General features: G+C 34.1%; 2 protein-coding genes and 1 long non-coding RNA gene across 5 annotated transcripts in view; 2 read left to right on the top strand and 1 right to left on the bottom strand.

The window, feature by feature from the left end:
* The window catches only part of LOC123717817 (rotatin-like), a 41,602-nt gene that overhangs the window by 17,540 nt on the left and 4,794 nt on the right, over positions 1-19,268 (top strand). For 2 of the 3 annotated variants that reach the window (XM_045674035.1, XM_045674042.1), the window contains exons 20-27: positions 1,192-1,409; positions 2,978-3,122; positions 4,526-4,656; positions 14,010-14,124; positions 14,979-15,201; positions 16,011-16,171; positions 17,577-17,735; positions 18,450-18,656. In XM_045674035.1, coding sequence (XP_045529991.1) covers positions 1,192-1,409; positions 2,978-3,122; positions 4,526-4,656; positions 14,010-14,124; positions 14,979-15,201; positions 16,011-16,171; positions 17,577-17,735; positions 18,450-18,656 — 1,359 coding nt within the window. Of the gene's footprint in view, positions 1-1,191; positions 1,410-2,977; positions 3,123-4,525; positions 4,657-14,009; positions 14,125-14,965; positions 15,202-16,010; positions 16,172-17,576; positions 17,736-18,449; positions 18,657-19,268 lie in introns of all 3 variants that reach the window. The other variant, XM_045674052.1, reaches the window with a different exon arrangement.
* Positions 8,565-12,385, top strand: LOC123717842 (cytochrome P450 6a2-like). Its single transcript, XM_045674086.1, has 2 exons — positions 8,565-10,140; positions 11,486-12,385. Exons 1-2 carry the CDS (start codon positions 8,826-8,828, stop codon positions 11,647-11,649), a joined length of 1,479 nt encoding a protein of 492 aa, XP_045530042.1. The 5' UTR covers positions 8,565-8,825; the 3' UTR covers positions 11,650-12,385.
* Positions 12,243-16,062, bottom strand: LOC123717857. The gene is made up of 2 exons (XR_006754885.1): positions 16,008-16,062; positions 12,243-13,157 (listed from the first exon to the last, which is right to left on the bottom strand). It is a non-coding gene; the product is annotated as an uncharacterized LOC123717857 (long non-coding RNA).

Below are 19,268 nucleotides of genomic sequence, written 5' to 3'. Positions count from 1 at the left end.
CGTTATATGACCCCAAAGCGTGCGTGTATGCAAAATATGCAAATGATTCACGTGTAACTTTTCTCGATTTAAATCAGATATTAAGATTGTTATGAACGAAATATGTGCGTACAAATAGTTATAAATGTCACAGTACATATAACGTGTGCAAGCCCCGCGTTATACGAGGGACTGAAATCGCGTAATATCGTTATAAGAGTACTGTGTACAAGACCTGATCTAGTTCTTTAACGAAATTCAATATTCCAATAATGACTTGATTCAATTTACTTTTATTTCTTCACTGTACTTTACATGATCTGTATATCTTCAAAGTTAAACAAAGGATTTGCCCGTGCGCTTGTGCCACAACTGCCTTTATATTCTATTCGGAGTCGGAGTAGGACTCGACCATCCCACTTCGAGCCAAATATGACACATGGGCGGTTGTAGCAAGATTCTTAAGAAAGTGTTTATATATATTTCATAAAAAATATTGAATATTTCATTAAATACATATTATAAGCTAATTTTATTTATTTATTTATTAAGACTTCGTTACATTACAATATAAAAAAATTAAACATTAATAAATCAAAAGGAGGGCCTTATCGCTTTGGAGCGATCTCTTCCAGGCAACCACTGTGAGTAAAGAAAAATAAAATAAAGAAAAATGTATTAAATTACATAAGCTAGACAAAAAGTGCAAAAATACATGTTATACACAGTAATAAAGACAAAACTAAACAGGAACAAAAGAAACGAACTAAACTAAAAAGATGATACATTAAAATTAAAAAGTCAAAAGTCAGAAATCACGATAACTTAAGACAAGTCTCACATCAGTTAGTAGTTAGTAAGAAAGTTAGCGAAACGATGTGGACAGGTAATGTTTGTACAGAAGAAATTTAAAGGAAGATAGAGAAGGAGCTAAGCGAATAGGGACGGGAAGTGACTTCCATAGCCTAACTGCAGAGACCTTAAAGGAATCGCCAAGAAGAAGAAGTTATGAGATGGGATTTCAAGGGTATAGTTTTCGGAAGAGCGTAAGCTATAGTTAAACGTTAAGTTAGTTAAAAGTTAGTTATCCCTAAAATTTTAATTCATTTTTGAGATAGGTAGGAGTGTTAGGGTTGAACAAGAAGGAATATAGGAGATGGAGCACATGAGCAGCACGTTTTTGCTGAATTTACAGTTTTTTATTTGTTCTAGGGTATCTCAAGGAATTACTATGTTGTATAAGGTATGCCTTGCACTCTAACTGTGATCTTTCCGAGGAAGCCTTATTATACAGCTTAAAGATGATAACTAGGGTGTTAAGTGGCTGTGCATCCAGCGCTGGAAGGAAAGGTCAAGCCTGTAGATTGGATGCGATGCTCGCGTTAATGGCTGTTTTGAAGAAAATCAAGATACATAACATACCAGTTCAGGTAATTTGAAATTTGATAGCATTAAGTGGTTTTTTATTATTATGAGAGGCTATGGGCATCCGTAGCTATGTTAGATGAGGAGGCTCAACTATTGTCTCAAAAACCTTATTTTTTAATGACATATTTTTTCATTTTTACTATTTTTAGCCGACTACGAAGACGTGGATATCAATGAGATTAAAAAATCACCTTTTAAACGGATTGAAGCTATGTATTATTATTATAAATATTATATTTTAAATTTAATATTTTCCGACGTTTCGCGTGCTTTACATCGTGCGTGGTCACGGTGACTAATACAACTAATAATACATAGCTTCAATCCGTTTAAAAAATGTTTTCTTAATGTGTAAAAGCCATGTTAACAAAAAACAATACTATCAATTAGATGTTTAATTTTATTACTATATATGATCCGTTGGTAATAGCGCGTGAAGTAGTTTCTCAATTCTAACTAGTGCTTGCTGTTTTCTAACATATCTCATCTATATCATAAGCTATATCTATTTAATCTTGATACACGACAAACAACATGCAATGATAAGAGTCTTATATAGCCAAAATCCATACTCTTGATACTTGTTACGATAATTTCCTATACATTTTTATCATTTTATTAGAAATATAGCTTAGTTTACGTGAAAATAGCTGTGTCTCATTTAATCTAGTGATAAATATACAAAAAATATTCATTGTACATATAGTTTGGGATACACAAATTTCACTATCGTCACACTTATGATTTTATTCGTTTTAAACGTGACGTACCACTGACTAATCTCTATATATATAAAGTTCTCCTGTCACAATGTTTGTTCCCAGACCTCTCCGAAACGACTCGACCGATGCTTATGAATTTTCTTATGTATATTCAGTAAGTCCGAGAATCTGCTACTATCTATTTCTCAAACCCCTAAGTGATAAGGGGCGTCCATACCAAAATTTTATATTTTATTTTTTTGAGAATTCTTTGTTTTTATTTTTTTATGATACATACAAAAATACACACAACCCTTAATTATCACCCCTCTATGATCAATCCCTATTTATTATAGTAGATAGGTTAGGTTTATTTAATTAAATAAAATGTTTCCTGGAAATAATATACATGGCAAAACGAAGTTTGCCGGGTCAGCTATTTGCTATATAGTTACCCACAACACAGGGAGTCTCTAGTGTGGTGACTAACGATAGATGAAATTTGGCACTGCCTATTTGCCATTAATAAAAAGGTTTTATTAATATTATTACATTCATTCCAAATACACCTTAAAACGCAGAGAGACGCCATTAGCAAAAATTTAACGTTTAGTTCTACGCATCCATAGCAAATCCAGTTTAGTAACGCTTTTGCTCAATTACTATGACTAATCAAAATTCAATGATATATAATACTATATATGTAGTATTTGATTGATTGATTGTTAACGTTGATAAGGATTAGAATTACTTTTTTGGTACATACTCCGGCGATATTGAAATATGTCATATCTATAAAATTATGACACTTTGGTTGACTTAGATCAACGTATGCTGTGATCATTTCATAATCGTTATAATTGTTACAGCGATGGGGAGAATACTGCGATGGTTTTTTGACTGAATCGGTAATAAGATGTGTGGACGCCCAACGTCCGGAGTTGCGCGCAGCCGCTTTACAAGTTACGGCCGCGCTCGTATATTATACGCAACTTATACCACAGATATTGCAATGTAAGTGAATGTTATATTTGTCACTTTAATATTTCATACAAAATACAGCTTACTACAACGTTCAGCAATTCAATTTTTTACTGTTCCTATAAAATTAAGATACCACGTGACCAGGCGTAGGAATTATTGTCGTGGGTCAGCAGGTATCTAGTACAGAAAGTGTTTACGAGAAATGTGTATGCACCTTGCCTCATTATCTACGTGACGTCAATTTTTTACATAACAAACTGACAGGAGGCACATCTGATGTTAAGTGCCGCCCATGGACTCACATTGATCGACGTTGTTGCCGGCCTTTTAAGAATTGAATAGTTCGGCTCAATTTGGGTATACGATAACCTAAAATATATATTACAAAATGGATTGCCATGCTGATTTGTTTTGATATTTTTTGTTGAGTTATAGTTGTAATGTGGAGTGACTTGTAAATACTGATAACAATACATGGATATGAGGTTACTGAACGTAATTGAGAACATGTATACGATATGCGTAAACGTATTTTTATGCGTAACTCATAGTTCAGTATTCTTATTTTTCTTCAAATTGACATGATCTGGAATAATAAATCTTAAAAACGCAATTCCCCTTTACCTAAAGAAAATTATGGATAGATGAAATATAAAAGTTAGCAGAAAGTAAGCCGTGGAAATAAATTTGGTAAAAGCTGGAGGAGGCCTTTACTCGTCAAGGAGATCCGTTCAACGATAATGAAGAGAGCCAGGATATAAGGATGCTATATATTCTACTTGTGTAATGATTAGTAATTAAACGGGCTATTGTTATTAGGTCTCTAATCTTACTATATGCAGCTACCGACTGGAAACAGTTTTTTCGTTGGGTTCTTAATATAATCACGCTCTAAGCCGCGGACTACACATAGTATTGTTTGTTACGATGTTCCTTACATTAAAATTTATAAATATCACGGACCAAAAATATCAGATCTTTGGTCTACGTCAAGTAAGGAACCCACGTCTCACAGATTTAGAGACGAGACTTAGCCCTAAGTATAACTCCAGTATGTCAACGTTGTCGCTGTTCGCGTCTGTTAGTAGACTAGCGTATATTTGCTAGCTAATAATTAAAGTATATATATTATATTTACTTAATTTATATACACAAAACCCAAATGAGTTAATTTAAACTGTGTGGAACCAAAAGTTGACTCATGATGCAGTCTGTATCCGTCTTGATTGATATAAATATCAATAAAAAATTGTGAAAAATTAATGGTGAAGTCTGGCTGGTTAGCCCTTGAACATACCTGGACCAAATCCAGGACGTACAAGATAAGGAACGACATAGAATATACGAAATTGTCGCTATTGGAAGTTAACAATATATAATTATAATGAAGTTAGCTATAAAAGAATATATGTAATAAAAAATTAATTTTCTAGATATCTCCGACGAGTCTTTATGTCGTTACGCATTGGACGTGTTCTCAAAGAATGGCGAAGCAAACGTCGTTCGTGCGTCTGCGCTGGCTCTTCTCACGACTGTCACCTCTCGTGTCTCACCGCATAATCAAGTTAGTATTGAGATATCTCTTACAATTGTGCAAGGATTAATAAATGATAATTGTTACGTCAATCACTTTTACGTATAAATGTTTGTTCCATTTTTAGCAGTGTAGCTTATCCCTCATATGTTAGGTTCGAACCCCGGATGTCCAACCAAAGGACCGTCTATGTGCGAATTTAACTCGTCCTCGCAAGGAAAACATCGTGAGGAAACCAGCCTTAGACTCAAAAAGTTGACGGCGAGTGTCAGGCACAGAAGGTTGAACACCTCCTTGCCTATTATAAAAAAAATCATATTGAAATCTGAGGCCCAGTTCTAAAAGATAAATAGATTTACCATAGAGATAAATAGATTTACCATAGAGATAAATAAATAATAAAATATTCTTACGGCACTGGTTTCTTTTCTTGTTTTTTTAAAATAGCAAGTAGGTGTGCTCTTACTGTAAAAAAAGGCTATGTGAACTTTATTTTGTTGGCTCTAATTGCTTATATAACTTCTTTATTGTTTTGTCTTTTGACATTGACGTGTTTGTAGATTGAGGTGGAATGGAATTGTTACACTGATGTAAAGACGCATTCAGTGGTTAACCTAAACAATAGTGCGCCCACGCATAAATTTATAAACCACATGAATAATAAATCGCGACAAAACAAAGCTTTGATAGCCTTAAAGGAATGTTCAGTAATGATCTATAAATTATATTAACCGCGAGCGTTCGTGGGCAGAATAAAGGGACCACCGGAGGAGATAACTATGGCTTCACTTACGTCATTTAGGCCGGAATGTATGCGTTTTTATGGTTTATATAAAATATATAAAAAATAATAATAATCGGAATTTCCTTTCCGTCTATGTCCATTTTGGCTTTCTATATTATTACAGATCTGTTTATTGTGTTGATAATATAATCTACAATATTTGTCTTCAAATGTATAGTTTTGAAAATGAATATTTTTACATATCTACTCGAAATTATTAAACCATGCGCGTCATTCAGGAATTCAGTCATTTGAACTCACGGCCTTGTAGTGTAAGTATAAAGGAAAGTAAAACTGTCATAGTGTGTGATTCAAAAACAATTTCGCACGGTCTATGACACATTGACATTGACATACGTTTAGTCTCGTCTCTGATTCTGGCAGATAGAAATTTAATTCATAAAGACGATGTCAGTTTTTGTTTGGATATTACGTTTATATAAGAATAAGGATATATTTTTACTCGAGTTTTTGTTAAAGTAAAAATACTTCCTTACTAATAAATAAAAATATCTCTTTTGTATATATTTACTATAGTCACTCTTGCAAAATATTGCTTGCGTTTATTTATTTATAAAAGCTTGCCAACGCTCGGCACATTGATACATTGGTACAAGAAAAATTTAATTATAAAAAAATTTGAAAGGAAAAATCGATTTTAAAGTGTACAGCCCTCGCTCGTTTTAGCTTTGGCATTGTTATAAATTATTTCTTTATTACTTATGACCTAATTTTACCAATCTATAAGTCACTTACTTACTGCAAAATAAAAACATGCCACTTCAAGTGTTTTTTAATTAACTCAATCGACTGTGTCAGCCCTTACGATTATCAAGTGTCGCCACATCCTTTTGTATGTCTGATTATTGTTAGAATAATCTTTAGGTATTTCAATTTTAATAGTTATAATTATAAATTATTTTTTATAAATATATTTTAACCCGTATGTATTTATTTCGGTGAAATAATTATTTTAAGTACTTGCTTTAACAAAATAGGAACGGACACAAATGTCTGCGAAACTTTTATAATTATATTTAAGACTTTAAATTATATTTTAACACATTCTATTTAGGTAAATAAAAATAAAACAAATGTATCAATGGCGCTACAACCTTTTTAGATCAGGCCCTAAGATTTCTGTATCTTAATCATGATCATTTGTTAATCTATGGTTATGGTTTGTGGAGTCAGTTTCCGCACTTAGACGCTTAATAGGTCGATTTGTTAATCTAATAGGCAAGCCGGTTTCCTCATGAGGGTTTCCTTCACTGTTCAAGCTAATGTTAAATACGCACATAGAATGAAAGTCCATTGGTGCACAGCTGGGGATCGAAGCTACGACCTCAGGGTTGAGAGTCGCACGCTGAAGCCACTAGGCCATTGCTGCTGCAATTCGATAAATACAAATGCTATATTTAACATATCACATTTACAATTACGATTTGTAAGTTGGAGACGTTAAATTATATTGCATAGCTGAACGAAAGTTTTTATGTTTAATGACTTGTTTAAGCTATCGCGGAATATGCTTAAGAGTATTAAGAATATCCATAGAGCTAAATCACCTACATCTTTAACACAACCCACCATACACACTTACACACACAGCACAGTTGAATTAGGTGTTACGTATTTAATAAATTTTATTCAATTTTCCTTTCATTTATGCATGAACCTTTTTTATATCTCCGTCTTTGGCTATATCTTTAGTATAATTGTTTTTTGTTATATAATTTATGTTAGCAGTAGGATTGCGAAATAAATAATATTACCCAAAAACTGTAAAAAACATGAAAAATTTAGTAATTAGTATTGTTTACAATAGCTTTGTGGATGATGTGCGCATGTGTTATTCTTGTTTAGGAAAACAATGGAAATTGTTAAGTCGTTCGTCCACTCGGTTCACATACACATCCGATGTTATGATTTAATAATTTATTTGATACTAAAGCACATAAAAGACGGCCGAGTATTTAAAAAAATATATAGTAGTAAAATTTATATTAGACAGTATTGCGTCTGAGGCGCAAACTAACTGTTTTGATCTATGGCAGAATGGCATCGCATGAACACGTCTGCTCCACAGCATAATGCTTAGCCAGGGCCAGTAACTACCACAGCACGCACACATTTCACACTTGAAATGCACTTTATTCCTTCTTTGTCTTTCCATAATGTTTTGTTTTTTGAATATTATTGTTATTATTTTGTGTGTTTCGTTAGTAAGAAATGTTAAGTTATTACGGTCAGTTTCTATACTAATCGAAAGTATTACAGCTTTAGAAAAATATTCGTAGAAATAACGATTGGTTCCTTACAGAAACCGAGTACAGTAGCTGTCGGTTATTATATTAATATACTTGCATTTATTGAGATTACAGTAAACGAGAAACTAATTTAATATTGAAAGCAGGAAAATTGTACAAAGTATTAACCGCGGGAATTTCCGTAACATTTCACACATTTGCTCATTTTACAAGTTGACTGCTCGTTGCATTTGTTGAATCAATGTTGAAATTCTCTGAAGCGTTCTTGTTCATTTTAGTAGTAGTAGTAGTTAGTAACAATGGTGCCGTCTTTGTATATTCTGTATGATGTCTTTTTAAACATATTAGATAATACTAGCGGTCCCGACAGACGTTGCCCGCACGAAATTTCAAGCGATAAGGATATTAGGATATTAGGACAAAGTATGAAAGTACCTACTACAGCGTCATCTGCCGGGCTGATGTGTGAATTTAAACCGTCCAGGGCGCCACCCATACACCTACAATTCATTTAAATCGGTCCAGCCGTTTAAGAGGAGTTCAGTGACATACACACGTACAGTAGACTGATATATATAAAGATTAAGGGTAAAATAGTTTAAACAGGATACATTCAGAGTTTTTTTTTTATATTTTATATAGTTTGAATATGGTTTTTAAAATCTTGTCAAATATTATATTATTTGTTAAAATTGTTATTTTTACTGTTGTTATTAATATTGGCTTAAAAGTTATAATAAATCACGTCCGTTGTGATTATTTTGTGTCAAATGATTCACGTAAATATCAATTTGTTTAATTCTAGATTCTTTAATTAATGATAATTTGCAAATCTGTTTTACACAGATTACTCTGATTAACAGTTTATATTCGTGTCAAATAGCCTTTTGTGTAATAGCACCCTTGCGCACGACATGCGGGCATAAATTCGAGTCACGGGCGGGGTACGTCAACACTACGTGGCCTTGAAGCACGCCGGCTGTCAAGCTTATCTTGAGTCTTGGTTGTTGACGCTTGCGCATACCGACAATCGACACTGCTTATTTCACCGCTCGCCGTCGTTGCACGCGGACGCCGCGACTCAGCTCTCGCTTTTGACGGCCACGCGTTGTTTACAACAGTCGAGTGTAATAACAGTGATAATAATGCCGTTTTTTATTCCATTACTTTTAATTGTATTGTGTTTAGTGTTACTGTTAACAATTCTTCATTATGCGACGAATGGAAGAAAGTATTGGGTTTTAAGAAATGTACCATATAGAGAACCGTGTCCCATTTTCGGAAATTTTGGCGCAACTCTAACAATGAGGCGCAGCTATACCAGCATGTTACAATATTTTTATGATTTTTATAAGAATGAGAAATATGTTGGCATTTTTCAAGCTCGGAGACCAACACTGTTTTTGATAGACTTAGATATTATTAAAAGTGTGTTATCGAAAGAGTTCCAGAGCTTCACCGATCGTATATCGGTCTCAACAGACACCAAAAGAGAACCCCTACTCAGAAATTTGGCAAATATGAGTGGAGCTGAATGGAAAGCGATGAGACATATAGTTACTCCCTCATTTTCGTCTGCAAAAATGAAAGCTATGTTCCCATTGATTGCGGAATGCGCAAATGGTTTCAAGGGAGCACTGAACCTGGAACCCTCTGACGAAATCAATGTTCCACAATTAATGAGCCGATTCACCACCGATGTGATTGGCAGTTGTGCATTCGGCGTGGACCCTGGATCGATGAAGAATCCCGAATCGCCATTTTTAGTTATGTCTCAGAAAATGTTTAAGACAGATCGCTCCACTATACTTAAAAGATATTGTAGAACATTTTTTCCATGGCTATTTAAGTTTTTGAATCTCAAGACGTATCCGCTACACGTTGAAGTGTTTTTTACCGATATCATAAACCAAGTGTTGACAACCAGACGCACCACGGGTGTTCAAAGGCATGACTTTTTGCAGCTGATGTTAAACGTACAAAAAACTGAGAAAGAATTTCGTATGACTGATGCGCTGATAACATCGAATTCTTTTATCTTCATGCTCGCTGGATTGGAAACATCTGCCACCACGCTATCATTTTGTTTGTATGAGCTGGCTAAAGATTTCGATTTGCAGACTAAACTTAGGACCGAGATTAGAGAATGCTTGGAAAGGTGTAATGGAGTGAATTATGATGCGGTCTGTGCGATGCGGCTGGTGAACCAAACCGTGATGGAGACTTTGAGAATGTATCCACCCACACCTCTCACAACGAGACTGTGCACGACTCCTTGCACTCTGGAAGGAACAGAGCTTAGTTTTAAGAAGAGAGATGCAGTGCTTATTCCTTTGTATTGTATACAGAGGGACGCTAGATATTTCCCGGAGCCGGATAAATTCAATCCAGAACGTTTCAGCGAAGGTGTAAATCCTCAAGCGTTTTTAGCGTTTGGTGATGGACCAAGAAGTTGTCCCGGTAAGTGTATGTCAATTTACTTTTGGGAAGATTCACGTTATTTTAAAAGTAACTATAACAATTTCACTTTAATTTATTCATTAATAATATAGCCTATGTTAGTAGGGAGTACATTACAAATCTAATATTAGCGTGGTTAAATCTTTTTATGTACTCGTTTGTAATTTCAACATAACAAATTATGCAGTGTACGCAGTATCGTTGGAGGTTAATCTCAGAGCGCACAAGTGTGAAAGTCAGCCTTGTTTACATTCGATGATAGAACTATCAATTCGATTTATCTCTAGTGAACTGTAAAGCTTTCTTGTTTAAGAATATTCGAAGTATAATAAAATTCATCTGGCAACTATATTATATTTTAATCAATATTTCATAAAATGATTTAGCGAATCATAGCGAAATCATGTACATAAACATATAGTAAATAAACCTAAAGTTAAAAAATGTAATTTGAGTGTTATATGTATATAATTTCTGCTGGACCGTATTATTACAAGGAACAAAATTGAGTACCGCGTTGTTGCTATGGTTACGAAGGTTTGCCTATAAGAATGATATGCTTACAAGTCACTTCGAAGCCGCTAAGGATATGTGGGAATTCTCAATTTTAGCTACTAAGGCCTTCTTGCCAATCAGTGGTTAGTGGAGGTATACGCCGACTTGATCGATGTTTAGTTTTTCTTTTTTGTTGGCATACATGAGTTTCCCGGCTAATATAACGTATAGTTATATCAAACCATTTGTTGATAGTACCAATGGTTTGTTAGCTTTGTTCATTCAACAAAGGAAATGGATATAGATAAAACATGTACATCATATATTTATATTGTGTTGTTGATTCGGTTAATCAAATTGGTTTAAATAGTTATATCAACTTAGAGAAGTATTGGCCTCATAGCAAAAGCGAAAATCATCCCTAAGGACGTCCTCATCGTTTCGAACCCCTGATTGAATGTCTATGTGCGCATTAAAAAATCGTACGATGAAGGGAACGTCCACGCCGTTAGGCTCAGAATCTTATATTCATTATATAATAAATGAGATAATTAGGCAGGCCAATTGGGATAGAATTTGTGAAATATGTTCAGTAGGTCTTAGGTATTTTCGTTACAAAGAATTGTATAATAATATATTTCAATTTAACGTCTATAACGGATAAAAGTGCAATATTATATAATCTTGAACACGAGTATTGAAAAGCATTTGTAACCAGTAATATAAAGATGTTAAGCACGAGTTAGACTTATTTTGATATGTTTATTAATAATTTTGCTTTAATTCTTTTGGGAATCTGCCCTCTCCAATAAATAGATTACTTACTATAACACTGTATCATTTCTTTCAGGAGCGCGCTTCGGTCAACTAACAGTTGTAGCCGGTCTCACTGGAATCCTCACTAACTTCGTTGTTGAACCATGTTCTAAAACCACACCCAGTATTCAATTTGATCCGAGAAGCGTTATGCTCAAAAACAAAGGTGGCATATGGTTACGATTTAAACCAATATGATGTATGCGGAGTGCCATGCCTTTACAGTATTGTAGAATTAAGCTGATTTGACCTGTTTTGTATTTATAAATTTGCTTAAAAAATTGTATCAAAGATTTAATAGTGTTGTGCTGTTTTTTTTTGTAATGAGGCGGTTTTGACGGACTTCGATGTTTAGACGTGTATAATAATTGTGTAATAAATTAATTATGATAAAATTTGATTAGTTAACTTTATTATATATTTGAAATTTAAATTTCACACAGTTGATAAAAAATACTTTTACAAATAAAGTCTATTATTACAGTTTTATATTGCTTCAGAGATTAGTATGAACCGTTCCGCGTTTGAGCCGGGACTTTGACCGTTTTACAATCAAGTATCTGTAGCCTTAATACTTATTTGTAAATGTACATAATTAAGATATTCACGGTAATAAATTTTTTTGCAACGCCCGTCTCATATATATTGGGTCCTCAAGTACGATAAAATACCTTTCAAATTTCGAATATATTTTAGTAAATTCAATCTTATTTAAAGATAAATAAAAGTTTCTTTATTAGTCAACGAATTACGAAATGTACTTTGGATATTAATTAAGTCAAACAAAGTTCTTAGCTCAGAATGTTTATTCAACGTTATTTGCAATACAAATATAATTAGTAAAGTTGTGTGAAGGATTCCGATTTAACGATTGGATGCTCATTGTCTTCCATTCGCATTTATATCATCACCATCAGCAATGTAAGCCCTTAGCCTCCTCAAGTATATTTCGCTATCGCATTCTATTTCGTACTTCTTGCGTCCATCTTCAATACCTTTTGTTTCGAGGTCCTTGACAACTCCATCCCATCAATGCAGCCTAAGGGAGTGTTCAGTAGGGACCTTGAGGTTCTGTCGTCCGCCATTCGGTGCAAATGTCACTTAAGCCTGTTGAATTTATGATTTTTCCAAGAAACTTCCGCTTGTTAGAACTAGCTTGTCTTTCTTGCGAAGTGTCCAGGTTTCAGAACCACTGGTCGCAGCAGAGTTTTGTACAGATTCACATTTATGTTGCTAATGTATAGATGAGGTCTTTGGTCGATTACGATAATTTCTGAAAGTATATACCAGAAGCTGAATATTATGCTACGAATTAATTTAATTACCGAGAGACTACTTTTTTTTAAAGTTTCTGTATTCACAGCAAGAACTGGAATAAAACCATTTATAAACAAGAATACCAGTTACGGCAATTTTCAAGGCGATATATATGCTAACATAACAACTGCGTATTTACATTTAATATATAAAACTTAATGTATATGTACTTAATGTTATTGTGTAATAAAAGATTCTGAATTTTGAATTTGTTTAATTTATTACGAATTTGTTATACACAGAATGTGGAAAGTACTCACTGTAGAAGCAGTTGATGAGTAAAAAACATTTGTCCACAGCTGGGGTTTGAACGTGTTGTGAATGCGCTTAACCACTGATCCTTAGGTTTCCCCATAAGACTCATTAGACGCGCTCAAGTTTTTTTCCTACTAATATTAAATAATATATATATTTATAAATGACATAAACTACCCTTCGATATCGTACAATTCATGTGCATTTTTTCTTTTTCATGAGTTCTTTATTATTATTATCTTGTTCGCTGTTTACATATATATGTTTTGATTGCTTTGTTTTGTTCCATTAGTTTTGTCTAATTAACTTTATGTCTTGTGTTAGTGCACTTGCGTAAAAGTGCTCAGTGGTTGGCTTGGAAGAGATCGCTCGAAAGCGTTAAGTCCGCCAGTTTATGCACTATATTTCTGTACATGCAACGAAGTGTTGATAAATAAATAAATCTGTCGACATTTATATGACCTCATGGTCATAAAGACTATATATTTATTGTTCATTGTCTGGATTATCATAAATTCTCATAAAATATTTCAATCAGTGAATTTGCAAGTCACTGCCGTTGTAAATACAACGCAGTATTGTCTAGAAATGATTTTATTTTGACCTCGACTTTTTACATAGATTATTTTTTATACGTTGTATAATTTAGACTTGTCGTCTTTGTGGGTCGTGTTCATGTGTTACGACTGAGATTTAGTTGATACTATAACTGTTAAATGAAATTGGTACCTACTTAGAAAGTTGATATCAGACAACGATGTATATGCCGGGTTGTTTTCCCAATTTTTTGGGACACCGATTTGAAATTCCATTCCTAGGGAAATTCATTCCATTCATCAAGGTCGGAATAATTTGTAAAATTATTTACGTAATGTTGCGACATATTATATAAAATTATAAAATATTTTTTTACGTACCAACGCGATTACGAATCCCTTATGTATATTAGGTTGCTAAATATTCCCTAAATATTGTATTGCTTTCAGGTGTTAGAAAGGGATCTACTGATGTCCCTAGATGATTACAGTTTCGTGGAAGAGTGTTTACAAATTTTAATAGACTTCTGTAACAGCTGTAATTCGAACGATATATCCTATCCTGGTAAGTAATTTTAATAATTGTGCTATCTTGATCAGTGGTAGTTTAATTAAAAATTAAAAACTCCTACAGGACTTCTTAGGAGTGGGCCTCTGATTAATGTATATGTTACATAATCATTTATTTAATTTATATATATTATTATAACCGTTTATGATTGTAAACCTTGTTGCCTTGTTTGAATTTACAATTTAAATTAATTTAAATAGCTCATTTTGTTTTTAAGTATATTATTATTGTAATGAATGTCGACGCTTCGGTGGACGTAAGAAATTGTATTCAATTTGTGTTCCAGCGTCACATAAATATATGTATTTTTTTTTATATATGGATTTATAAAAATAATAAGCAAGCACACGAACAGACCTGTGCCTGACAAATGCTCACTTTTTGTATCTAAGGCGTTCCTCAAGTTCCTCCTTCATTGTAAGAGCGAGTTAAATACGCACTTAAAATCATTTGTGAATCGACGCGATTTGAACCTACACTGCTCACAAACACTAAAGATAATTTAAAAAACTATCTAAATGTATTAACTTAAACTACAAAATCGAAACTTTTCACAGCTATAAATACTTACCTAGTAAAAAGTCCTCCTTCATTGTAAGAGCGAGTTAAATACGCACTTAAAATCATTTGTGAATCGACGCGATTTGAACCTACACTGCTCACAAACACTAAAGATAATTTAAAAAACTATCTAAATGTATTAACTTAAACTACAAAATCGAAACTTTTCACAGCTATAAATACTTACAAGTCATTACACACTTACACCTAAGTTGTGGTTAAATTCGATCAGCAACCTATTGATAAAAATGCGTTTATAAGCTAATTTAATCAGGCTTTTTTTCCAGAACCAAACATGCCATTCGCTTTATTAGAGAAGAGATCGGAACTGGAAGTGCGCAGTCAAAAGAGCCAAGACATCTGCGTGTCACCGACCCATGAGTTTGAAAAGCCGCCACCGACTGGCGATCTAATTACAGCTATCGCCGATGTGTTCACAAACGTTTCAATGTTGAAGAATAGTCCTATACAAAGTTGGAATGAACGGGGTCTTTATAGGGTGATGTTTCGGTTCGTATATTTTGAAACCATTCGCTATTCGTAATAATTAACTTCTGAGAAAGAGATGAAAAGAATTGTTAAGTTTTTTGCTAAACGTAAAATTATGTAAAATATCTTCCCTATATTAATATTTCATCAAACTCACGGTTTCCGAAATACCTTATGTGAGTGCATTAAGCCATGGCAAAGGTGTACAGTGTGTCCTGGATCACGTATCTTCTGTTATTTCTATCCCGTGCAACTGTGACCGACAACCCTCGCTGGTTTGACAGATCAATCCTCCGTCGCCTGAGTTGGCTATATCTTTTCTTTTCCAATGTCGGTGCAGTCATTCAGTAGTGAATACGACTTGTTTACTTGATTTATATCGTGTTATTTTTTGTAAAACATCTTCCACATTTGTTTTCTTTCTGACCTTGTCTTCCCTTACATTATGCCCTTTTTTCTCTTTCGCGTGTAGTTTTAGAAGGTGTTTATGGTTCCGTGCCCATGTCTGGCATCCATATGTTAGGTCATATATATGCACTTATGTGTCTGTCAAACTCATTTTACCAAATGTTAAAAAAATAGTGGCGCTACAACCTTTTTAGGTCTGGGACTCAGATTTCTGTATCTGTTTTATAATCATTTGTTAATCTAATATGCATGTAGGAGATCAGCCCAGATCCTGTTCCTGACGCACGCCGTCGACTTTTTGGGTCTAAGGCAAGCCGGTTTCCTCACGATGTTTTCCTTCACACTGCTGAACCAACCAACTGTCCTACCAGTCCTATCGAATTTAAATAAAACATTTTTACAGTTTAAATTGTATTTACCAGATGTTTAAGTCGGTCAGAGGGTATGTTAGAGCAGGACAGTATCAGCGGTAGTATCTGTCGCACTCTATGCGTCGCGGTGAGACATAAGTGCGTACGCGCACTTCTAGCCTCTACTAAGGACTGCTTACATAACCTGATTAACAGTTTGCGACCCATTGAAGGTTAGTTTTTCTATTTTCTATACGTAATTACGTTACTTAGAAGAGATTTTAAGTAACGGTTCGTTATATTTACGAATGGTATTTAAGTAATTTATTACGAAAGAAACATGTTGCCTACAATGAATGGTAATCTAGTCCTGTATATAATGTTTTTAAATATTTTAAACCGATTCATGTTCGGTGGCGGTTATTTTAAGGATTGATATAAATGTAACTTTTTATTTGAAGCTGGGTGTCAACTGGCTTTAATAGTTTCAAACATGAGCTTATAACTAACATAAAATAAGGGGTAGTTGCGACGCTAGATTATTAAAATAACTAACTTGAAAAAAATGTTTTTATCGATATTAAATAAAAATATCGGTCAAAGTATAAGTGAATCGTTGTATTGGAATTTTATCAGATATTAAAGAATTAATTAAATTATTTGATAGATAAGCTGTAATCACTTATAAATTATGTCATTAAACACCTGAATTTTTTAAATGCATGTCATCAGAGTCGTTTATCGATAATTTTGAATATCCAGATTGTATCAAGTTTATACAAAGGCATCGCAAGAGACGATGGCAGGCGGCCGGATGGGATGTCCCTTGAAGGATGATGGGAGATGGGACGGGCCTTGGTATGAATGCTACTTGTGTGGACACGTTTTCCCCGTCTCACCTCCCTCGGAACAGCAAAAAAGCTGGGGAAGCGCAGAGTAGGCAGAAAATAATAAACGGCACAAATATAAGAGTCTTGCCTCCAACTTCGATTTTGTTCCCTCTGAAGTAGAGACTCTTGGGCCGTGGGGTTCAAGTGCACAGGCGCTGATTAAAAAGTTAAGTTGGCGCCTGGCAGATAGTACCAGTGACCCCGGAGCTGGTGCTTCCCTCGCTTAAAGAATATCCAATCGTTTACAACAATAGAATGTAAGCGAAATAATGAAATGTTAACTATTTAGGAAATCGCCACGCTTATAAAACTAAGAAAACATGAGTGAGCAAAATTTACAGCCATGGCTCGTACAATTAGAGAATTATCACTGAATAAATTCAAAACTCTCGTGAAACGTAACTTAATAAATTAAGCTGTTTATAAATTTGACCATTATTTAAATCATCCTAATCCTTGGAATTGCCCTGCCTTACAAAGAATTTGTATGATTCAAAACTAGGCGATTAAAAAGAGTGGCGGATAGTTTCTTGCCAGTTGTTCAAGCCCGTTTTACGCCTTGAGAACTGGTAATAATTTTTATTTAGAATCATTTTTATATATTTTCTGTTGACGATCTTAAGTCTAACAAGTACACTAAATAAAAAGAATAAAGTTATTTTGAATTCGAGTTGAGTTATTCTAAAACCCTCAAAACATATAACATATAATAATTCCATTATGTATAGATTTTTAAATATTTTTTCAGCTGATAACCAAATCTTTGCGCGCACGCAGGCTACGCTACTACTAGGATATTTACTAAACGATACATCAGCTAGCGATACCTTGTGGTGGGAATTGAAGAAAAACAACTCGAATTTATTATTTGAAATGCTTTTGCAGTTCTTGGAAAGTGATGATATAGGTAATTTGATTTATGATTAATCGAAACTGAAACCTAATCAGATATATAAGACTTCAGAATCTGCAGGATTACATCATTCTCATGAGTTCTCTACAGCTCTCCAACACGGCCCATCTCATTTATGATCAGGTGGGATTGTGGAACAAACGTCTGTTCAGTTCTGTATAAAAAAAATCTTCAGGAGCAATACTAATTTATATATTTTGTCTCGTAAACTAAACGAACTAAACAAAATTGTTAGCATTAGATAGCCCAATCGATTTCCAACCTAGATCTTAGAGTAATAATTTAGCTATTCAGGTTCCTCTAAGAGTGCTCCATCTCTGGACCATCGCTTGACACTCTGTATATATCAAATGGTCTATAAAGTTTTTTAATTAGAACTGAAAGAAAGACTTTTTACCGGATTGAAGGTATGTATTATTATAAACTTATAATTATAAAAGTCAAGTGTAAAGTTAAGTCACCGTGACCACGCACGCTGTAAAGCACGCGAAACGTCGGAAAAAAATGTAAAATAATTATAAGTTTATAATAATCAATAGCATCAATCTGGTTAAAAAGTGTTTTCTTTCAACGTGTAAAAGCTACGTTAACAAAAGACAATACTAATTGGAACTGATTTTTAAAGTGTAGGACCTAGCCCATCAGGCACGCGAGCGGCCAGATCTGTGGCCGAAATTGAGATTACCAGCGAGTAAATGATATTTACAGAATTGCAGTCAACCGCGATGTTTTGTTTAACCCAATTGGCGCAATCGATTCGCAAAGAAAACAAACATACATTCATAGACAACGTGCAGTCGGGTAGCGTCGGTTTGAGTGATTGCCAGCCGGAGTACATGGTTGAGGAATTGTGCAAGATATTAATGGAGATCTTCAAGGAACATTTGGAGAAGAAAATCTTTTTGACGAGACAAGGTAATGTATTCCTTACTACTGCCGCCTCATCATCGCCATTCGGTGATGATGGAGCAATAGCCAAGCGGACCTCCCTCTTCAAGAGACAGCTAAACGTTAGTATAGTGTGTCCCTGTGGATTTATATTTTGTTTGTTTGCATTTAATCTGGGGCCAATTTGGTTACAATAATATAAAAAATACTGGCTTTCTTTCATCTGCAATCACTCAGCGATAGACGCCACCTGATTAACATTATCATTCTTAATAATATTTTAAATAACTTGGTAGGTTTACCAAATGTTCTAAATTAAGTGCTTTTCCTCTTAAAGAGAAACACAAGAAACACATCAGTTCTTTTGTACGTTCGGGCAGTGAGGACCAACGTCTGTTGTAAGCCTCCTTTAATCAGTTCTATATCTGCGTTAAACGACGCTTTGAGCTAAGTAGATCAATTTTATGATAATCTCCATGTCTTCAGGCGTAAGATGCTGTACTCACTGTTGATCCGTCACTAATAATAACAATTCCTAAGAAATTTAGAAGAATTTGAATTGCATATTAATATTTTTTTATTTAGTTTACTTTTATTTTTATTGTATAATTTCTTGTCTCTTTTACTACTAACGAAACA

This window comes from Pieris brassicae, chromosome 2 (assembly GCF_905147105.1).
Source record: "Pieris brassicae chromosome 2, ilPieBrab1.1, whole genome shotgun sequence".
Classification (NCBI taxonomy): Eukaryota; Metazoa; Arthropoda; class Insecta; order Lepidoptera; family Pieridae; genus Pieris; species Pieris brassicae.
Note: the sequence above shows the minus strand (reverse complement) of the source record. Positions and strands in the feature narration are given on the sequence as shown.